General features: G+C 37.5%; 1 protein-coding gene across 1 annotated transcript in view; it reads left to right on the plus strand.

The window, feature by feature from the left end:
- Positions 1–19,437, plus strand: part of GAK (cyclin G associated kinase) — a 33,000-nt gene that overhangs the window by 4,119 nt on the left and 9,444 nt on the right. The window contains exons 2-19 of the mRNA XM_053465108.1: positions 2,891–2,952; positions 4,198–4,257; positions 4,480–4,594; positions 7,494–7,636; positions 9,153–9,278; positions 10,834–10,923; positions 11,604–11,739; positions 12,295–12,407; positions 13,513–13,603; positions 14,565–14,679; positions 14,787–14,836; positions 15,089–15,237; positions 15,347–15,469; positions 15,851–15,984; positions 16,088–16,282; positions 16,736–16,853; positions 17,502–17,581; positions 18,478–18,671. Coding sequence (XP_053321083.1) covers positions 2,891–2,952; positions 4,198–4,257; positions 4,480–4,594; positions 7,494–7,636; positions 9,153–9,278; positions 10,834–10,923; positions 11,604–11,739; positions 12,295–12,407; positions 13,513–13,603; positions 14,565–14,679; positions 14,787–14,836; positions 15,089–15,237; positions 15,347–15,469; positions 15,851–15,984; positions 16,088–16,282; positions 16,736–16,853; positions 17,502–17,581; positions 18,478–18,671 — 2,094 coding nt within the window. The remainder of the gene's footprint in view (positions 1–2,890; positions 2,953–4,197; positions 4,258–4,479; positions 4,595–7,493; positions 7,637–9,152; positions 9,279–10,833; positions 10,924–11,603; positions 11,740–12,294; positions 12,408–13,512; positions 13,604–14,564; positions 14,680–14,786; positions 14,837–15,088; positions 15,238–15,346; positions 15,470–15,850; positions 15,985–16,087; positions 16,283–16,735; positions 16,854–17,501; positions 17,582–18,477; positions 18,672–19,437) is intronic.

A 19,437-nucleotide genomic window follows, 5' to 3' on the forward strand; every position in this document is an offset into this window, starting at 1 on the left:
ACTGGCTTATGTTTTTCCTCCTCTACACTACTGGTCAGAGTAATTATGTGTAAACATGTTTGTTTTTCATGTTAGCGATCCAGTTAGGAAGAGGGCATAATAAATCAAGTCACAAAAGAAATCGTAATTGGTAATTCTCCTCCCTGTGCCATGAAAGAAACATTCCGGCCTTGCAAGCTGCTACCTCTGTGTTCCTTGGTTTCTGTTATGGTTTCTGTCCTGTTAGATTGAAAATTCAGAATGCTGCAAGAGATTTGTGACAGCAGTCTCAAATCTGACTCCTACATTAACACCTAGGACACCTGTTAAGGACCTGCATATATGGTGTTTGTTTGTATATTGATATTTTCCCTGTTTGAGCTTCTTTTTTGGATTTCTTTTCACTTCCTGACTCTTGAGAGAGTCTGTCCTCCAGCCTTTACTTCAGCTTTAAAGAGAATACATGGAGAGTTGAAGGAATTGTCCATGCTGTGTTCCATCCTGCAAATTTGTTAAGAAAAGGTAGATGGTCTTTGACCTTCTGACTTTCACATGGGATAGGATGTCCTTTCTACATACTACCCTTCTCCTACAATTCTAAGCTCTTCTACAAATTGGAAGTGAAGAGGTGCTAGAAAATACATATTCATTCAAACAGGATGCTTGTAGGTGCTTCTAAATACATAAGTCAAGAACTGAAACATGGGGAAATTTAAAAAGTCTGCAGAATTCCCCCATACGCATTTTCTTCTTTCCTCACCCCTGGCTGTTTTGATTTGCTGAACACATTCCATGTACGTGAAATACTTACCTCCACCCAGCTCCAGTGCTGGCTCTCAGAATTCTGCAGACGTGGGTCTGTTGTAAACCCCATGCGCATGTATGGAAAACCCTCACTGATTTCACATTTCCTGCCACTGATTGGCTACTTTACGCATCATAACAGTCTAGCACATTCAGACCATATGTCTGCTTTTTGTTATTTTAAGCACAAATGCAGGAAGACCTGCGTAAAATTGTGCATGAGTGTCCTATAATTTCTTTTACCCTTTCCTAGCTGGGCTTCAGACACTAAGGGGGCAATACTAGCATCAGAAGTGCTGTACATCAATTCAGAGTATTGTTGCAAACTTTTGCAACAATATGTGACTTGTGTGAAGCTGTTTGATGTATTTTACAACATAAGAGGATATGTGATTATGTTGCACCGTGTCGCAATCTGTGCAATATTCTGATATCTGAGATGTTCCAGGTCACTCGGAGATGCTCTTTTGTATGTTAATGATTGTACTGTTACTTTCCCTTGAAGAAATGCTAGCTTAGTAAAATATGTATGCACCTTCTGTGACCCGCATGACCTTTCGTTCTTGCGAGATGCGAATAGTTGTGTAGTTGATGATCAAATGGTTAAATATTATCAGCCGTTTCTAGCATGAGGAATTCCTTGTTAACTGCTGAGTAAATGATTGGCACCAAAATTGAAGCAGCCTGCTCTTTATTTAGAAAATATTTACGAACGTTTTGCCAGAAAGATTTTTTTATTTTATTTGCATCTATAAAGCAAAAGTAATGCAGATATATAAGGCTTCCGCTAAGACTGAAATGTCACATATTTGGTTTATGTATTTAGGATCTGAGTTGCATCCGACTCCTGTCATGACTTCATGTGGCCTCCATAAAACAGTAACCTTTTTGTTAGCCGCACAACATACCTATTATACATACACAATTAGCTGCAGGTGGATCCGGAAAGGATTGGCTTTCTGTGTCCCTCCCCCCAGTGACTCGACACACCATATAAATACACCACACAATATAAGTTGTGTGATCCAGTTGTAGGAGTTTTATATTCTGCACGGTTTGCTTGTATAGCCACTTACACATCTATAATGACTTGATGATTCATAGCACCCAGATATGTGCTTCTATAAAAGTGCTAGTTTGACTTTAAACACTTTCATGGTTATTGTCGAAAGCTTAGATGATAGGAATACATTTTAAAGATTAGTTGCCCTACAAAGGATAAGATGGTGTCACAGCAAGCGTGTAAAGAAACACAGCCCTCCATAGCGTAAATGGACTGGCTGGGGAGATCTGTAACCTCCCTTGCAATTAAGCAATGGTCCACTGCCCCCCCTCCCAATTTTGCTGTGAATACTGCTGTCCTAGCCCAAAATATGTTGCTCATTATAATGTATATGATGGTTGGAGTGTCTCTTTAATAAATAAAGTCCTAGTTGCCTTGCAATTAAAATAAATGTTTCTGTAGTTAATGGTATGATGTAGAGTAGGTGATGGGTTTTGTTTTTTTAGTATTTTAGGGATATGTTTTTTTTATATATATATTGTGTATGTGTGTGTATATATATGTATGTGTGTGCATATATATATACCATATTGGCTCGAATATAGGCCGCACTTTTTTTAAGTCTTTAAAGTGGGGGTGCGGCCTATATTCGGGGTCTAGCGCCCGACGCCCGGGACAACTGCCGGCACCGGAAGTTGTATACGCGTATTGTGTAGATGTCCCCCGCAACGGCAGATTCCCCACCTAATATATATGCATATAAGACTTTTAACCTTACACCCATCTTAGATGTCAGTAAAACTGGTAAATAATATAGGTTATGCGGTGTTTTCAGGACACTTATGTTTTGCTCTCCATGGACTATAGATTTACAATGTGGGCACTAGGAACGTTTGACAGGTCCTCCCTGTTTAATTTTGTTGCATTCTGGGAGTATATTTTCACCTGGGCTCTCTAAGATGCATCATTGAAATCTAGTTACATTAAAAATGTTTTTTTTTTTTTTATAATTCCATTTTCTGTTTTGTATATGTGGTTTAACATAGAGAAATATACGGTAATACAATGTTGGCAATAAAATCCTCTTGTGTATTTTTTCTCTAGGTGGTTTTGCATTTGTCTACGAAGCACAAGATCTAGGCAGTGGGAAAGATTATGCATTAAAGGTAAGGCATACTCACGAATCTCAAAACATAAAAAAGACTCATTAATATATGTTCTTATTGACTAGTGGGTATTTGTTTGGACACAGCACTCGTGTGTCATAAAGGGAATATTTATTCTTTCTAACCTAAGATTTAAGGTAATACTGATGCTATTCGTTTAGGTTAAGTTAGGTTAAGAAGTTAGTTGTTGTTTTGTCTGTGAGCAGTGAGCTTCTATGCCAATATAAGGGGACCTTCCTCCACTCCTCTGCCTCCCCCAGTAGAACACATACTGTGCAGTAGTGGCGATACTGGTAATCTGTAAATACAGCCATTGTATCTACAACATGCATGAAATATCTCCATATTAAATGGGTGACTTTATGAGCATGAGTGAGCTGCGTTAATGTGACAAATTCCTTATCAGCCTACACTGATTTTTGTCATAAGTAGACTCTATACTCTGGACTTTGTCCAGTTGCCTATGTTGATATCATGAATACTTGGTTATACCCATACCCAAATCAGGCTAATCTGAGGCTGGCCTTAGCTGTTCTCATAGCTAGTCATGGCACCTACCTTCAGAAAAACTGTCTGCAAAATGTCTCGCCTCTGGAGTGTTCAGAGGACAGAAAAAAACAGGAAGAAGGGGAAATTTGAACACAATTCTTGCATTTGAAATTGCCTGCTGTCACACAAACCACCAAACACCGCTGAAGGCGATTTTTGTTTTTCACTGTGTAATTGTTAAATGCATATGGTTCAATCACTACAGAAGCCACCTGGAGTAATGGTATCATACTATGGTGCATAAGCTCATGTTTCAACCCATGCTATGAACTCAGGTTTCAATGTGCTTGGATGAAACGTTAGATATCTCTGAGATTCGCTGGAAATCGTTCATCCCTCTGCGCCCGTTGTTAGGTAGCTCATGGCTGGTTGGGTGAAAACGTGTGCGTTTTAGACAGCTGAGATCTGCTTTATAACTGTTGCAGAAAACTGTAAGTAGGAGGTGGATTAAATGGATGCCCAAAATGCACTCGGCACAACAAGTTGAAACGGTTTTATGTTGTGCTCAACATGTTGACAAAACACATGAAGAGATTTTGTATTTATTTTCTGCTGGTCCTTTCATATTTCAGTTGACAGGTCCACTTGAATGTTTGCCATGCTTTTGGACACTAATGCCACGCTTGTAAGATCTGTTACGCTCTAGTATGAGTTGTAACCACAAAATCTTGTACTAATGCTTCTGTTTCATTCTAGAGGCTGCTTTCTAATGAGGAAGAAAAGAACAAGTCCATTATTCAGGAGATATGTTTTATGGTATCCTTTGAAGAACGTTGTCTTATTAGTTTTGCATTTTGCATGGCTAACTTAACCGTTTGAATACAAATACTCCAGCGTAACGCAAAACAAGAAGCACCATAGCAATCCATTGCAGAATGCTATTGATTACTATGCTTGTTTGAAATATCTAAAGTCCTATCACTTTGGTCTTTATAGCAATCAAAATGACATTATTACACCTTAATGCTTTGTGTTCAGAAAAAATTATCCGGCCATCCCAACATAGTCCAGTTTTGCTCAGCAGCATCAATAGGAAAAGAGGAGTCAGACACAGGCCAAGGGGAGTTTCTTCTTCTTACGGAACTTTGCAAAGGTAGGTTTTGTTCCTAATACCATCATCCAATTAAACACAAATGTGACATAAAAGTGCTGGGATTCTGCTATCTCATCTTACAGTATGAGCGATCGTTTGCTTTGTTTTAAGCATAGCCTTTATTTAGTCCATGCAGGAACCAACAGGGTTAATCCTTTGTTAGTCTTGGCAGGACAGGTCCATACTATAAGAGGAAAGATCACCCTACATAACATAGTACAGTATCTGTATGTCAATTGTTGTATTGTACCTGTCATTATCTGTAACCCTTTCACCTTGTACAGCGCTGCCGAATCTGTCGGCGCTTTAGAAATAAAGAATAATAATAAATAGTAAGTTTGTATTACGTTGCAAGAGCTCATTGGGTCTAAAGAAAACACTCTTTGGCATTAGGTATGAAAACGTGATATTTTCATCACAGCAACCCACAGAGTTGTACAATCGGCAACCATTGATGTTTGGGAAACTGGTTGGTACGGCAGCCCTGGTCCCAACCTGGTGTATAGCAGAATGAAACGAACACAGAGAAAGATTAAGTTGAGGGAACGTTTGTTAGCTTGTTACAAAGAGCCAGAGTTAAAAACATTGTAGCAGTTTTAACCCCTTAATGACAAAGCCCGTACATGTACGGGCTCAAAATGCATTGTTTTCAATGGGTTTAGGGATCGCCCATTGTCCTTAAGGGGTTAAATCATATCATTATTATTTAAATGATATTGCCTGACATACTTAATGGACCAAAACTCAGTGCTTGTTCGAAATTAGAAAGTTAATTTAGGTAGACCTACCATTATGCTAAAATGAGGGTAAAAAACACTTTTCTGCTTTTTAACTTATAAATGCCAACTATCCCGCCGGTGTGTTTTTAAATCTACCTCCCCTGGATCCTTGTGGGGGTAAGTCATTGTTTGATTTAGACAATCAGGATCAAGGTGTAATGGTTTGCTTGCTGTAAGTTAATAGTACCTCTTCTGCACCTCTTAATTATTGGGTTTTCATCTTTATCTTTTCCATCCACTGTATTTGGCACCCAGCTGTAGCGATGGGGGGGGGGTCAAGTAGACAGTACCTCTTGTGCCTTGCTCCCTTACCAAACCACTGTGCTCAAGCATATGTTTGCTCCCATTTGTTTAGGTCAGGGTTGTTGTGTACCAACAGGTTTTATATTTGTTACTACCAGGTAAGGCTACTTGTCCAATCTTAGACTGGCTATGTGTGGCAAATTGATCTGCACCAAAAAAGAAAAAAAAACAAGTTTTAAGACCTTTTTGTCAATATGTGTTGTATCTACATCTTGTAACCTGCATAGCATATGGCATTTATATTGAGTTAACATTGTTAAGAAGAAGAAGAACTAAAAACTGTGACTTAAAATATCAGGTATCATAGCATGTCTCTATATTAAAGGATCCTGGCTAGGTCAGCTTACCAATTTCTTGGTGTAGCCATTTCATTAAAGCCACAGCTGCCCTTGTAATACAGTTCTAAAACCAACAAGAAGTTTTTATGCATTCTCTCTCCATGGTGTAGGTGAGTTTCAAGGAACACCTTTATTGCAAACACAAGAAAAATGATGTTGCCAACTCGATACACCTAAGCCACTCCTGGTGCTCTAAAGCTCAATGTATTTTGTTTTCCAAAGCTTGATACTTTATTGTAACATTCTATAGGTCCCCTATAACCAGTAAATAAGTGTACTGAAAAAACCCTCCCTAGGACCCAGGGCTGATTAAAGTACTCCAGTGAAATGTATCATCACATTTTTGAGTGAGCTATGCAGATTTGCAAAGGATGTTATCACTTAAGATAGCAAATAAGGGAAACTAGACTACGCTAAAATATTTACTGACACTTCAGATGTGTTTCATCGCTAACTGAAAGAACATAGTTTTGTCACTGATATTATGGGAGGAAATTATGTTCCTTTCCTTGAGGAACATTAAGTTACTGTAAGGGTCATGAAAGTATAAGGAGCCGGGGGGGGGTGCTTACATGGTGGTTCAGAATACATAAACTAGCGGATCTGAACAATGTTCGCTAAAACAAGATTAGGGAAATCCATTAAAGATTGACAACTGCTCAGCCTCAGGTATGATTACTCAAGGTAGTCTCGGCATGACAATCCTTGAGTCTGAAAGGGTTTCACAAATGTCTAACTGCAATCGCTGATCCCTGTACAGCAACTAACTGAGGTTTATTTAATAGGCTAATAGTAGACTGAAAAAGTGTTTCCTGGGACATTAGTTATTTATTAGAAAATGAATTATATCAGGACAATTCCTGAAATACTAAAGGCCTGAGATGCACCATAAATTCAGAGAGGTTCTCTAAGCATGTCATCAGAATTTGTTGTAGAAGCTGGACTCCACTGATGGATTTGCACCAAAAATAGCACAGATAATGCCATTATAGGTTAATCAACATCACTAAATGAGTGTTTTTCCATGTCATCCTTTTAACGTAGTTAACCTTTCATTGTGTCTGCCATAATCCTCTGTATGTGTTTTCAGTTGGCTGCGTTTTTCTGGTTATTAAACATTTTTATTGATATACGCAGTGGTTTAAAATCAGCGGGAACTATTTTATTTTAGGAATGCAGGAATCTGTGGCAAAACTAGCATAACCAGTTTTCTCTTCCAACCTTTGCCCTCCCCCCATTGTTACAAAGGCTGCCAGAGCCAATCGGTTTCCACCGATTCCACATTTAGGACTATTGGAGTAACTTATGACTAAATTATTTTTGATCTTTACGGAAAAAAACCAATTAAGCAAATGTTATTTATGTTAAATGCTAGGTTATCAGGCTTGAGAACAGGAATTTTAGATACCATGGAACAGACTGTTCACATTAACTTTATTTTTATTTATAACCTGTTTAATCTGTATTTTTTGTGTGCAGGACAACTTGTGGAATTCCTAAACAAGGCAGAAAGCAAAGGGCCTCTCTCATGTGACACAGTGCTGAAGGTTTTCTACCAAACCTGTCGGGCAGTTCAGCACATGCATAAACAAAAGCCTCCAATTATCCACAGAGATCTCAAGGTATTGTAAATACCGTAATCACCTTGCATTAATAGTTCGTGCTGTTTCCCCTTCTTTAATTGAGGTCTGTTACCGTGAAATCGTGGGTATACTACACACAATTTACCCCTTTTTTCAGGAAGTGTGTTGACATATACATGGATGCTCCTGTGCGAGCGATTATGCAGCATTAACTCTAAGATCACCAACCGTCGCATCCTACCTGCCATCCAGGCTACATTCGGCCACGTACAGGTGCAGAGGCCAGCCCTGACCTCCCCCTGCTGCTTGAGAGCATTAACTCTTTTAATGCCGCAGTTGGGGCATTGAAGGTGTTAATTCTTCAGTCCCTGTAGGCTTTAAGGGACCAAGTAGCAATCAATGTTATGCTCCTATGAAGCACTATGCACCTCAGCACTCCGTGACCACGTTCTGTGACTTTACATGGTCTTCTGTTTCGTGGCTGAGTTTCTGCTGTTCATAAACGCTTCCACTTTCCAATAATATCACTCACAGTTGACTGTGGAATATCTAGCATATTGAATTCAATAATTAGTTATCAGAGAGAGAGAGGTAATTAATAAAATATTTTCTATTTCTACATTTATCTGATTACAATCTGATCACGGATTAGTGGTTATTGTACAGATTTACAAATCTGTCATAACCTTGACGCTTGCTTGCAAACTGCTCATATACACGCACACTTAACTCACGCTTGCACACTTGCCCTTACACGAACACTACCATACATCATTTTCTTCACGCAAACGCTTTCAAAACACACTCTTCCCTTTTTTTCCTTTCTCTGTTCCTTCGTGTTTGTTTTTCTATGCTCTGCATCGGCACCAGGATATGACATGCCGAGCGCACCTGCAGAGTGAAGGTGACAGACGCCACTAATTGTGGTGACAGGCATCTTGATAACCCCAGCACACAATGATCCTTGAACCGTATTACATACAGAGCAGGGGCGGAACAATTGCGGTACAAGCTGGTGTTATTCCACCTCTGCTACTTTGGCATCAATTTTACGATTCTCTTGCACATCCCTTAAAATTCTCACCTTTTTTTGCTCAGTCAATAGACCCTAGAACATTTTGTGTTTTTGACCTTATTTTACTAAATTACAGTTGTCTTTATTGTTTATCCTAATTTACATAAAATTTGTGTTCATTGCAAAAAATAAGAATAAGGACCTACAATCTGTCTTGTGCTAGGACCCTTAGCTCACTAGTTCTACAAAGGTCACACAAAAAATTGATTACTTCCAGTTCATGTGTATACATAAGAAGTTACACAAAATAACAATGCCCTCACTGCTGGTCAATGTAAGATGCTCTTTTTCTGCAGCAAATTTGGTGGATTTAATTATATTATCTACAAAGTTGCAGAGGTTTTTATATTGTATGAAAACATGCTCACTATGTTTCATCAAACACATCATTATTTGAGTAGTTTAATTATAAAGCGGAATTCTAATTTAGTTGTATTGATTGTTTTTTTTTTGTTTTTTTTATATCTATATATTTTACAGGTAGAAAATCTGTTAGTTAGCAGTCAAGGCACAATTAAATTATGTGATTTTGGTAGTGCCACTACAATTGCACATTACCCAGATTACACCTGGACAGCTCAAAAGAGAGCAGCAGTTGAAGATGAGGTAAGTGCCCAAACATTTATTGCACCCTGGGGGATTCATAAATTCTGTATCCTTTCTTCTCTTTCCTTTTCTGATGCATTATGTAGCGCCGGCAATTTATGCAGAGTTACTTATTGTGGTTTAGGAAAAACGCAAATTTAGGCAAACTTATACAAAGAGCTTGGTCTATGAAATTGGCAAATATGTTTAGTTAAGTACCACTTACATTGGTCTGCCATCATGTAAATGTGCATGAGATCATGTGTAAGGTCCAAAAATTTGAAATATATAGTGTAATATTGCTTAAAAAAAATGAAATAAGAAATAAGTTCAACTCCCAAAGAAGGCTCCAGTTCAACACGTGGAGCTACGTGTAAACGCCTGAAAACCAGTGGGAACCAGTTTGTAAACATGTAGGACCAATTGCCAAATCCCTGCTAAAAGGGATCAGTCATTATGTAAGAGCTCCTACTCCCAATTTAAAATAATAAAAAGGCAAATATATATTTAATAAAAAAATGTTACCAGGTGAATGGCTATGGACTACAATCCTCATGGCTCTTGAGGATCATGCACGTTGTACACCACAGAAGCAGGTGCACCAGAAAAATGTGTATTTTATCCATAGACTGTTTTTTGTAAAGTTCTGATATGTGTGCGTGCCCTTAATTTTGTTGTGTACTGTCATCTATATGAGGATGGGTCAGGACTTCAAAAAACAGAAGAAAACAAAAACTTTTACTGTTTCGTTTGTCATATATGAGAATTGTGGTTGTCTTTGTTCTGAAAAATATGTAAAACAAAAGCTGTTTCGAAGGCTGTTGCCGAAGTATAACTGGAACAATACAACGAAAATTGGCCCAGTCTCCAAGAGGGAATAATGCCCCACTTTTAGTCATTTATAAGGAAACGTATATTGTAACCTACTGTTATACAAAGGATGACCGTTGTAATATTCCCTACTTACTCAACTTATAGGTTCAGTGTTTGGCCAAACGCAACACATGATTCCAAAGTAATCTCAATGTACTGTATATGGTGTTGAGCAGTTAATGCTTGGTTGCGGCTCTATAAACTACAAAATCAGACACGTATATGTTTATATAGTAGAGATGACTATTGTGCAACTATCAAGCATGAACACATCAATTTAGTAAAAGCAAGTCATACGGTAAATACTACAGAATACTATGTTATGCCAAATATTAACAGATCTTAAACAAGGCAGGTATAGGAAACATCTGCAGTTAATATAGATGAGATTTAGATGAGATAGATCTGATGAGATTTACAAATAAATTTGACTGTCTCCAGCTATTGGATTACATTTTTATTATTTGAGCCCCTAAGGATTCTATGGTAGTTCTTACAATAAGAGAGAATTGAAATTAACAATAATGTTGAGTGACAATAATATGAACACATAATGCAGAAGGAGACGAGAGCCCTGCTCTTGCGACCTTTTAAGCCTACCTTGTACCTTGTTGCAGGACCGCTGCTGTTGCAAACTCTATTTTCTATAACCATCCAGCTTTGTTTTTTTTAACTACCAGTATAATTTTTTTTTTTTTTTTAGGTAACACGAAACACAACGCCAATGTACAGAACTCCAGAAATAATAGACCTTTATTCAAACTTCCCAATAGGAGAAAAACAAGATATATGGGTATTTTTTTTTCTTTCCTTGCATTGATTTAACTGTGTAAATCTGATTTTCAGGTATGGTCATCTGCTGTTGCATTGCCCTATTAAAGAACATTAAATAAAATATGGTGTAATATATAATTCTACACTTTGCTATTTAGTTGAGCATGTGATCAGGAGACTTGGTCAGTAGGTCAGGTTCCATTAAATTGTTCTGTATAAAACGGTCATTAAGTTCAACTAAATTGCTTTTAAGTGTCTCCTGTCTATCGGTTATGTGAAGACTTACACACAGATATTAACTTATGTTATGTCTGTTTATTTTGCTAAAATTTTAAGCTAAATGCTTTAAATGTGTTGTAATACTTTTAACTGTAAGGATGCTCACATTTTATTTGTTGAATATTATGTTTAATTATTCTCTGTAATAACCAAAAGTACAAAAAAAGTCAGTATTTGGAAATGGATAGTATCCAACACAATTTCTGTTAATCAGTCAAATCTATGACTGGTCTGTGTTGAACAAGGCCTCAAAATCCTGTCAATTTTTTTTTTGAGATTACATTTTATTAGTCACTTATGAAGATGGGGCATGAAATGGTTGGAAATGTCATTTTTTGGAAGAATACCCTTCATTGGCGAGAATACACTGGAATTGTTTGCATCTAGGCGTTCAGACTTTAAGCTTGTGTTTTATTTCAGGCTCTTGGCTGCATTTTGTATTTGCTGTGCTTCAAGCAACACCCCTTTGAGGATGGCGCAAAACTTCGCATAGTTAATGGCAAATATTCGGTTCCACAGAATGACACCAGATATACGGTCTTCCACAGCCTTATCTGTAAGATTTCATGTTATAAATCAAACATTGTCTACGTATAAGTGGAGGCTGAATTAAACCACTGAGTGAAACTGGAAGAGCTTGCAAAGTGTCAGGGGTTGAATGCTGTATTCCAATGTTCTACACCTATTCAGCTGAGTGGTTAAGAAAGTGGTTCATTAAGGACAAGCATGACTAAGAAAATGAAAGCAAAAGAAAATCCTGCTTTATTGTCGTATTGCTGTGCTCTGGCTGTTCAACTAGTTTGGTTGAGGGGAGAATCAGTTCTCAGTTTGGGTATAGTATTCTATACCATATCTGATTATGGTATTTGTCAGCAATTATCAGGTGTTGGTGATACCTATAGCGTCTTATATGATGTCCCATTGCAATATACAACAGCTACATGGGATATTTAAAAAAAATCCTGCTTCATGTCAGACTGAACTTGCTTAGCTTCAGCAGATTTTTTTTCCCCCTCTAATTGTTTATTGTGGGTATTTCACACTGGATAAGTAAAAGTTGCCCTTCTACTGCAAATATCTGTCACCTTAATGCCATGATTTTTCCCTTTAGTGTCCATGCTGAAGGTGAATCCTGATGAAAGATTGTCAATTACAGAGGTAGTCAGCCAGCTCCAGGAAGTAGCCGCTGCTAGAAATGTGAATCCTAAATCTCCTATAACAGAGGTAAGTGCCTGTTAACGGATGTGATTCTCAGCAATTGATAATTCTATTAATATTAAAACATCATAGACTAGTAAAATTTAAATCCCATGAACTATATATGTCTATTGTAACTCATCGAAAATGAACTAGAAGATCCAGGTGTCTTCTTGCTAAGGTTAACACTGGTCAGTAAGGGTCAATAAACAAGGAAGAAAGCGCTGCCTCCACATTGAGTGCTCCTGTTCTGCAGACCTTATCTGCAATCGTATGAGGTTCATTGTTCCTGCACAGGGTCATAACCTTGTTACATCGCACATAAGGCTGTGTGCTGAGCGATTTTCTGGGAAACTGATTTTGGGGCTTTTTACAAATTGGGCTTATTTAACAGTGTGGTCTATCTACCTGATTCTTTGGAACCACCTGCCAACTAGCTCTAAAGTTGGGCACACATATGCATATAACTATGTCCTGGGCTGGCTGTAAATACTTGTTGGCAGGAGCTCTGGTGTAAACCCACTGAGTCAATTCATTAAGAAGGGCCTTTCCTGACAAATGTCCCCTTTCAAGAAGACCTCAGCTGGTCCTGCATAGTAATGCAATAAGTTGACTTGATTGAATTATCTATTAGAAGCAATTCTTGTAAGAGGTGAATGCTAGGGCTTGACCTTAATAGAGTATAGTGAACCAAGTGAGATGAAATGGCTGCTTTCTAACATTCGCTTTTTTCGCCCTTTGCACTCTTAAGCTGTTTCCTTCCCACAAGTATTCAAACGCACCATTGCATCATAACAATTATAAGCTGCCAGGTGTTTAGTACCTAACAGGATGTGCTAAGAGTTTACAACGTGTTTAGTCTGCAAGCAAAGCATGGTTCTTAATAACACTATTCAGTTAAGCTTAAACTGTCTGTCTTTTTTTTATTGCCATTCTTGTTTTGTGGTTTGCTGAATAGATCATTTTAACAAAACATACAAGCATTTGTGTGATCACAGAAAGCACCCATCATATAACAATTTTTCTTCTGTTATTCTGTTATATAAACCAGAATTTTTATATGTGATAATGAACTTTAACTTAACACTGTAAAAAGTGTAATGCAATATTTTTTAAAATTTTTATTTTATAGCTGCTGGAACAAAATGGTGGCTATGGTAATACTGTGAATCAAAGGTCATCAAGCGTTATACCACTGACTCCCAAGCCTATTGGACTTTCAGGTATGGACATACTAAACATAGAAAATATATATTCTGTTTTGAGATGGGTTACCTGTATTATAACAATTTCATATGTTTGCATTGCATGCCTAAATGCCGTCTTTCATAGTGCCATGAGTTAAATCCTAATGACATCCGTTCATTGGGTCCCCATGGCCATGCATAGCATGGGGGATATTGGAGACTGCTGGAAATAATCTAAAGGGTATCTTTATATAAAAAATAACCCATGACTGTAAATTTAAATCGTATATCTCCAAAACTGTTATTTTTGTTTGTTTGAATCTATAATTTTTCTGCTAAGCCCGCAATCATGCAAGTTATTTTATTAGATAGAAGCAATCTGCTGTACACTAAAGAACAAAATATGTAAAAGTGTTTACCGTATTTGCGCGATAGACATCCCTGATTATTAGATGTTCCCCCAAAATGTAAAGATTAATTAAGGAAAAAAAGAAAGCCTGAATTTAAGAGGACTGCATAGGAGAAACGTTTTACTTGTAAATATTAATTCACATGTAAACAATTTTTTCATATTTAATAAAAACAGTGATTGAGAAAAATGCTTTTTTCTTGTTTTTATTTCCTTTTATTTCACACTCTGCCCCCCCCAGACTTACCCGTGCATCCCCAGACTCACTGGTGTCTAGTGGGGGCAGCCGGTGGACGTCTGCACTGTGCACGTAGACAACTTCTGCTACTGCCGGGCACTACCGCCGGGGCTTCTATGACGGAGTGCCCGAAGGTCATGTCACGCCGGCGTCCACCTGCTGCCAGAGAGGAGGATCCAGGTCCCCTGCAGCGCCGCGGGGGATCTTGATCTTAGTCTTACAGCCCGACCTCTATTTGCTCTGAAAAAATAGTCTCATATTCGAGCAAATACAGTAATGGCTACTGTATTATTATTATTATTATTATTATTATTCCCAAAAGTTCCTCATGTTGCATTTGTTCCATGTAGGACTCAATTCTGCTGATGATGTGGGAGGTTTCTTTGACATCTTGAAAGGAGGAACAGAACGAATCCTAAGTAACATTAAAGATACTTCTTCAAAAGTACTTCAGTCCATGACCAAGTAAGAGAATATTACGATTAAAAACTCTTTTGTAAAACAAGACGACAAATTTGTCCAAAAACTGTGATAGAAGTGTGGTGTAAAATGTCTTATGCTTCTTGTTGCAGTTATGCAAAAGGAGATTTGGATTTATCTTACATAACCTCAAGGATTGCTGGTATGTTTATTGAATTAATAATGTCTTTAAGATAAAGTTAACAAGTAAAAGCCTATTCCTCTGTTGGTCAGCATTTTAAATTTAGTTTTATTTCACTGTAATTGTGAATAGGCTCTTTATTTATCACACAGAACTGTTTGGCAGCAGTTTGTGAACTCAATAAATCAATCGTAGTCATATAGTAGTGAGTAGGGAAAAACCTGTTAAACTGTATAATATATAGCTACATTTAGTTGCTTTTCTTTCTTGCAGTTATGTCCTTTCCGGCAGAAGGTGTGGAATCTGCCATTAAGAACAATATTGAAGATGTCCGTCTGTTTCTGGACTCTAAGCACCCAGGGAGTTATGCAGTATATAACCTATGTCCACGGAAATACAGACCAGCAAAGTTTCACAATAGGGTACGTCTACATCACTACTTTGGGCCCCCGGTACTAAATATGGCTGTTATTTTTAGTGTTAAACTAATACCCGGTTCACATTATTATTGGTGCATTCCCCCATGTGCAGGTGTCTGATTGCGGATGGTCCGGCAGACGCGCTCCAAATCTCATGAACCTGTACAGTATTTGTAAAAATATGCATTTGTGGTTGAAACAAGATCAGAAGAATGTCTGTATTGTCCACTGTCTGGTATGTAACATCCATGTATATCTTCTCTTCTTGTCCATTTTGAAGTCTGTTCTAATATCGGCTCATTGTGTGGTACTTTGCACCTTACTAAATTACACATTACACTACTTTATTAATATATATATATATATATATATATATATATACTCACTCTCTCTCCCGTCGCATATGTAAAAAACCTCCTGGTTACATTTGAACACAATCTGTTAAAAGCTAGGGTTTTTGAGTGGCTTGTGTATAATGCATAATTGCACGTGAGCGATCACATCCATCTGCGAGTTAAGCTGTCTGTTCTCAGTTTAGGTTATTCAGAAGCCATCAGTCATTTTTTTGCTCTGTGTGCCCTGTGATTCAGCTGAACGTTTGTTTTATATTTTTAAGGATGGGAAAGCTGCATCTGCCGTTGTTGTTTGCGCCTTCCTGTGTTACTGTCGTCTATTCACTACTGCAGAAGCTGCTGTTTACATGTTCAGCATGAAGCGTTGCCCACCTGGCATATGGCCTTCTCATAAGAGGTAAGTTTGCATTTGTATTTAGTGACCCAGCTATATTAATAAATCATGTGTATCGTTGTTCTTCTATGAAACTGTGGAAAATCTTTCCTGTTAACTTTCCCAGATATATAGAATATATGTGTGACATGATTGCCGAGGAGCCGATCATCCCGCACAACAAACCTATCCTGATCAGGTCAATTGTAATGACCCCAGTGCCTATGTTCAGCAAACTGCGCAGTGGTTGCAGACCGTTCTGTGAAATCTATGTTGGGGATGAGAGAGTGGCAACAACTTCCCAAGAATATGACAAAATGATGTGAGTATACTGTGGGGTATATAACATTTCCTTGCAGGGAAAGCCAAATTCCTCAAGTTCCCCTTCTCTTTTTCTGAGCCTTCGTATTTTACTTAAATGTGTAAAATATTAAATGATATTTGATCATCAACTTGGCAGTGGCAAATGTTTTGCCTTGAATTTTCAATTGTTTGAATGTACTTTTTAACACCTTGACAATGTTTGAGTTCTGATTTTGTTGACTCCTTCTTTACCATTTGACTGACATTACCAAAATGCCTTTAGTACATTAAAATTGTGTATTAGAAATTCTTGATTTTCTCAGCAATATTACAGAATTGGTAACAAAAAAAAATAAAAATATTTGGGTTACTTTGCTAGCCTTTATTTATTTTTAGAGCAGCGTTAGTTTCTTAAAACATTAACCCTGATCTAATACAGTTCAATAATCGATTCTGTTTTCTTGGTCTATAGGGAATTTAAAACCGAGGACTGCAAAGCTGAAATTCCACTTGATGTAACTGTACAGGGAGATGTCCTGATTATTATCTATCATGCAAGGTCCACGCTGGGTGGCCGATTACAAGCAAAGGTAATTGTTGTAACTATTATTCAATTGAAATTCAAGACTTCCTTTATATAAATTCCATGTCTCCCACAACTAGGTGACTTGGTAGCTGAAATGATGAAGGTGGCAGTGTATTACTGTTCCCAAATATTTCAGTTCAATATGCCAAAATTGTATGTTTAAACACAATATATATATGTAGAATTCTGAGTATACCATTGGGTGTGGATGTCATAACTTCAGTTTCACAAGATTTGCTTGGTTATTTTGTCACTGTTACTGTCCCACTGTGGTGACAATTGTGAGAGTGTGTGGAGGAGAAGAGATGTGCTGATGTTAGAAGTAGTTACTACCCATTGCAGCTTCCATAAAAAATTGTCCCTTCCTATTAAATGAAACATTTGTATAGGAAATACTTTGATTAACAAGCAAAAAAATTCAGGACGTAGGTTTTTCTAGTTAAACACTAGAATGATGGTAAAGGGGATCCGACACATTACCCAAAATATACATTTTAAAGTTTTTTGCATTAAGTAAACCAAAGAGGTTTTCGATTATATTAAAAATAATATCCATGCAATGAAGAAATATATGTAAACATCCTTTTATAATGGTCCGCATTATTATTGCACCGTTAAGTTGCTGATTGCTGCTATTTGCTTTTGTTTTTAGATGACGTCAATGAAGATGTTCCAGATTCAGTTCCACACAGGCTTTGTTCCTCGGAATGCCACAACTGTGAAATTTGCAAAGTATGTTCTCAAATATTTAGGTGATGTCTATAATTTAAAGATGACTGAGAACTTGGGGCACAGCAGTACTGTTTTGGAACTTTGCCCAACAAGATACTTCCATGACACAATAATTATAACACAATATTTGTAACAATGATTGCCTAACGGAAGTATAATAGATTGCAACCTGTTATACTTAAGTTATGAACAATTAAAGTATGTTAGTGGGTAGCTGTTTAAAGGGCCATTATATTTCATTATATGTTTAATTTTTTTCATGGCTCATAGCTGATGGACAGCTGTCTGTCCACCAACTATGATCTATGAAAAAAGCCAATTAATAATAATTTATAGGGTGCTCCATTTCTCTATCGCCGTTTTTACTTTACTGAGAGGATAGTAGAGACTTGTACAACAAGGGTATTCAAAAATGCATGGGATAGGTATAAACCTGTCTTGAATCTAAGACAAGAGCATGGACTGAGTCTCTCCATCAGGAAAAATGGGCAGAATAGATGGGCTGAAAAAAAAATGAACAGGTCAGGACAGTTGTTGCAAGTAAGTTCAAGTCTTGCAAGTAAGTTTTAACCTAAAGCTGTGCATAAAACAAACACCACTACATAGCTTTTATATAGTCAGCTCAGATACAGTGCTAAAAGATATATATACACACATGTAAACCCCGGCTTTATTATTATATAGTGAACAAGTTAAGCATAGTGTATACCAGGGGCTTGGCTGTAAGGACCTTCATCACATCTGCTACTTTCTTTTTGTTTTTTATGATAATCAAGGCATGGATGACTGTGTAATCCTTGTGTCCTGTAACTAATTCCAGTCTGTGGTCATTTGTTAAAAATGATAAATAATTGACTGCATTGGCAACCATAAACAGAAGATCATTTGTATTCCAGGTATGACCTTGACGCATGTGATATACAAGAAAAATACCCTGATCTCTTTCAAGTAACTCTTGAAGTTGAGGTGTCTCCTCGAGATAGACCTGCTGATGTCACTCCACCCTGGGAAAATCTGAACACAAAAAGATTAAATCCCAAGATTCTCTTTTCAACCCGGGAGGAGCAGCAAGAAATCTTGTCTAAATTTGGTAATAGTTTAGTCTAATGTATGTTTACTTTGGTTCAGTTTTATAATTCCTTTCATGTTTGTTGCTTTATTAATAAAGCTGGGCAGGTTTCCATGAAATCATCCACTAATTATATCATTTTGTAGAGAGATTTTTTTTTTCTTGCGTAAGTAAGTGTGCATGATATTTTATTAGCTTCCCAAATATCTACAGCAGTAGTTCCTGCTGCTGTAGAACTTCCAAATACATCCCATTATGGCCATTCTACATATGGAGAGTTTGGAGGTCTTTCTGTCCTTGGTGCTAATAAAAGAATCAAAATATGCACAGAGGAACTCAAGAGGTTTTGTAGCTTTCCTGGCTCTGTGCTATTTTAGTTTAATGGACCAGGAACGCAAAGGCTCAAAACGTTCTTCGAAACAGAAAACATGAGCTCAGAACAGGGTATTTTTGTTATCACAAATTTGATTGTTCTGAGAATTAAGTAAAAATGGCTGTTTTGATGGGCTGGCTTTCAATCCCCAATTCAGCAGGCATTTTCGAGTACTGACAAATGCAATTGTATCATCCCAGATATTCGTTTGAACTAAGCACTTAATGTACTTTGATGTTTTTGAAGACCCTCATTGGGGCACAAATACCACCAGCAAAAAAACTAAAATCGTTGTTTCCAGAACCACTGCCACCTCACCGTTACAGCCTCCCATTCTCAGCCGTTAATTGTATTTTCCTTACAGAAAAGCAAAGTTCTGTACCTCTTGCCAGTGGTGTCGGCCCAGCTTTAAAA

This window comes from Spea bombifrons, chromosome 1, assembly GCF_027358695.1.
Source record: "Spea bombifrons isolate aSpeBom1 chromosome 1, aSpeBom1.2.pri, whole genome shotgun sequence".
In the NCBI taxonomy this organism is placed as follows: domain Eukaryota; kingdom Metazoa; phylum Chordata; class Amphibia; order Anura; family Pelobatidae; genus Spea; species Spea bombifrons.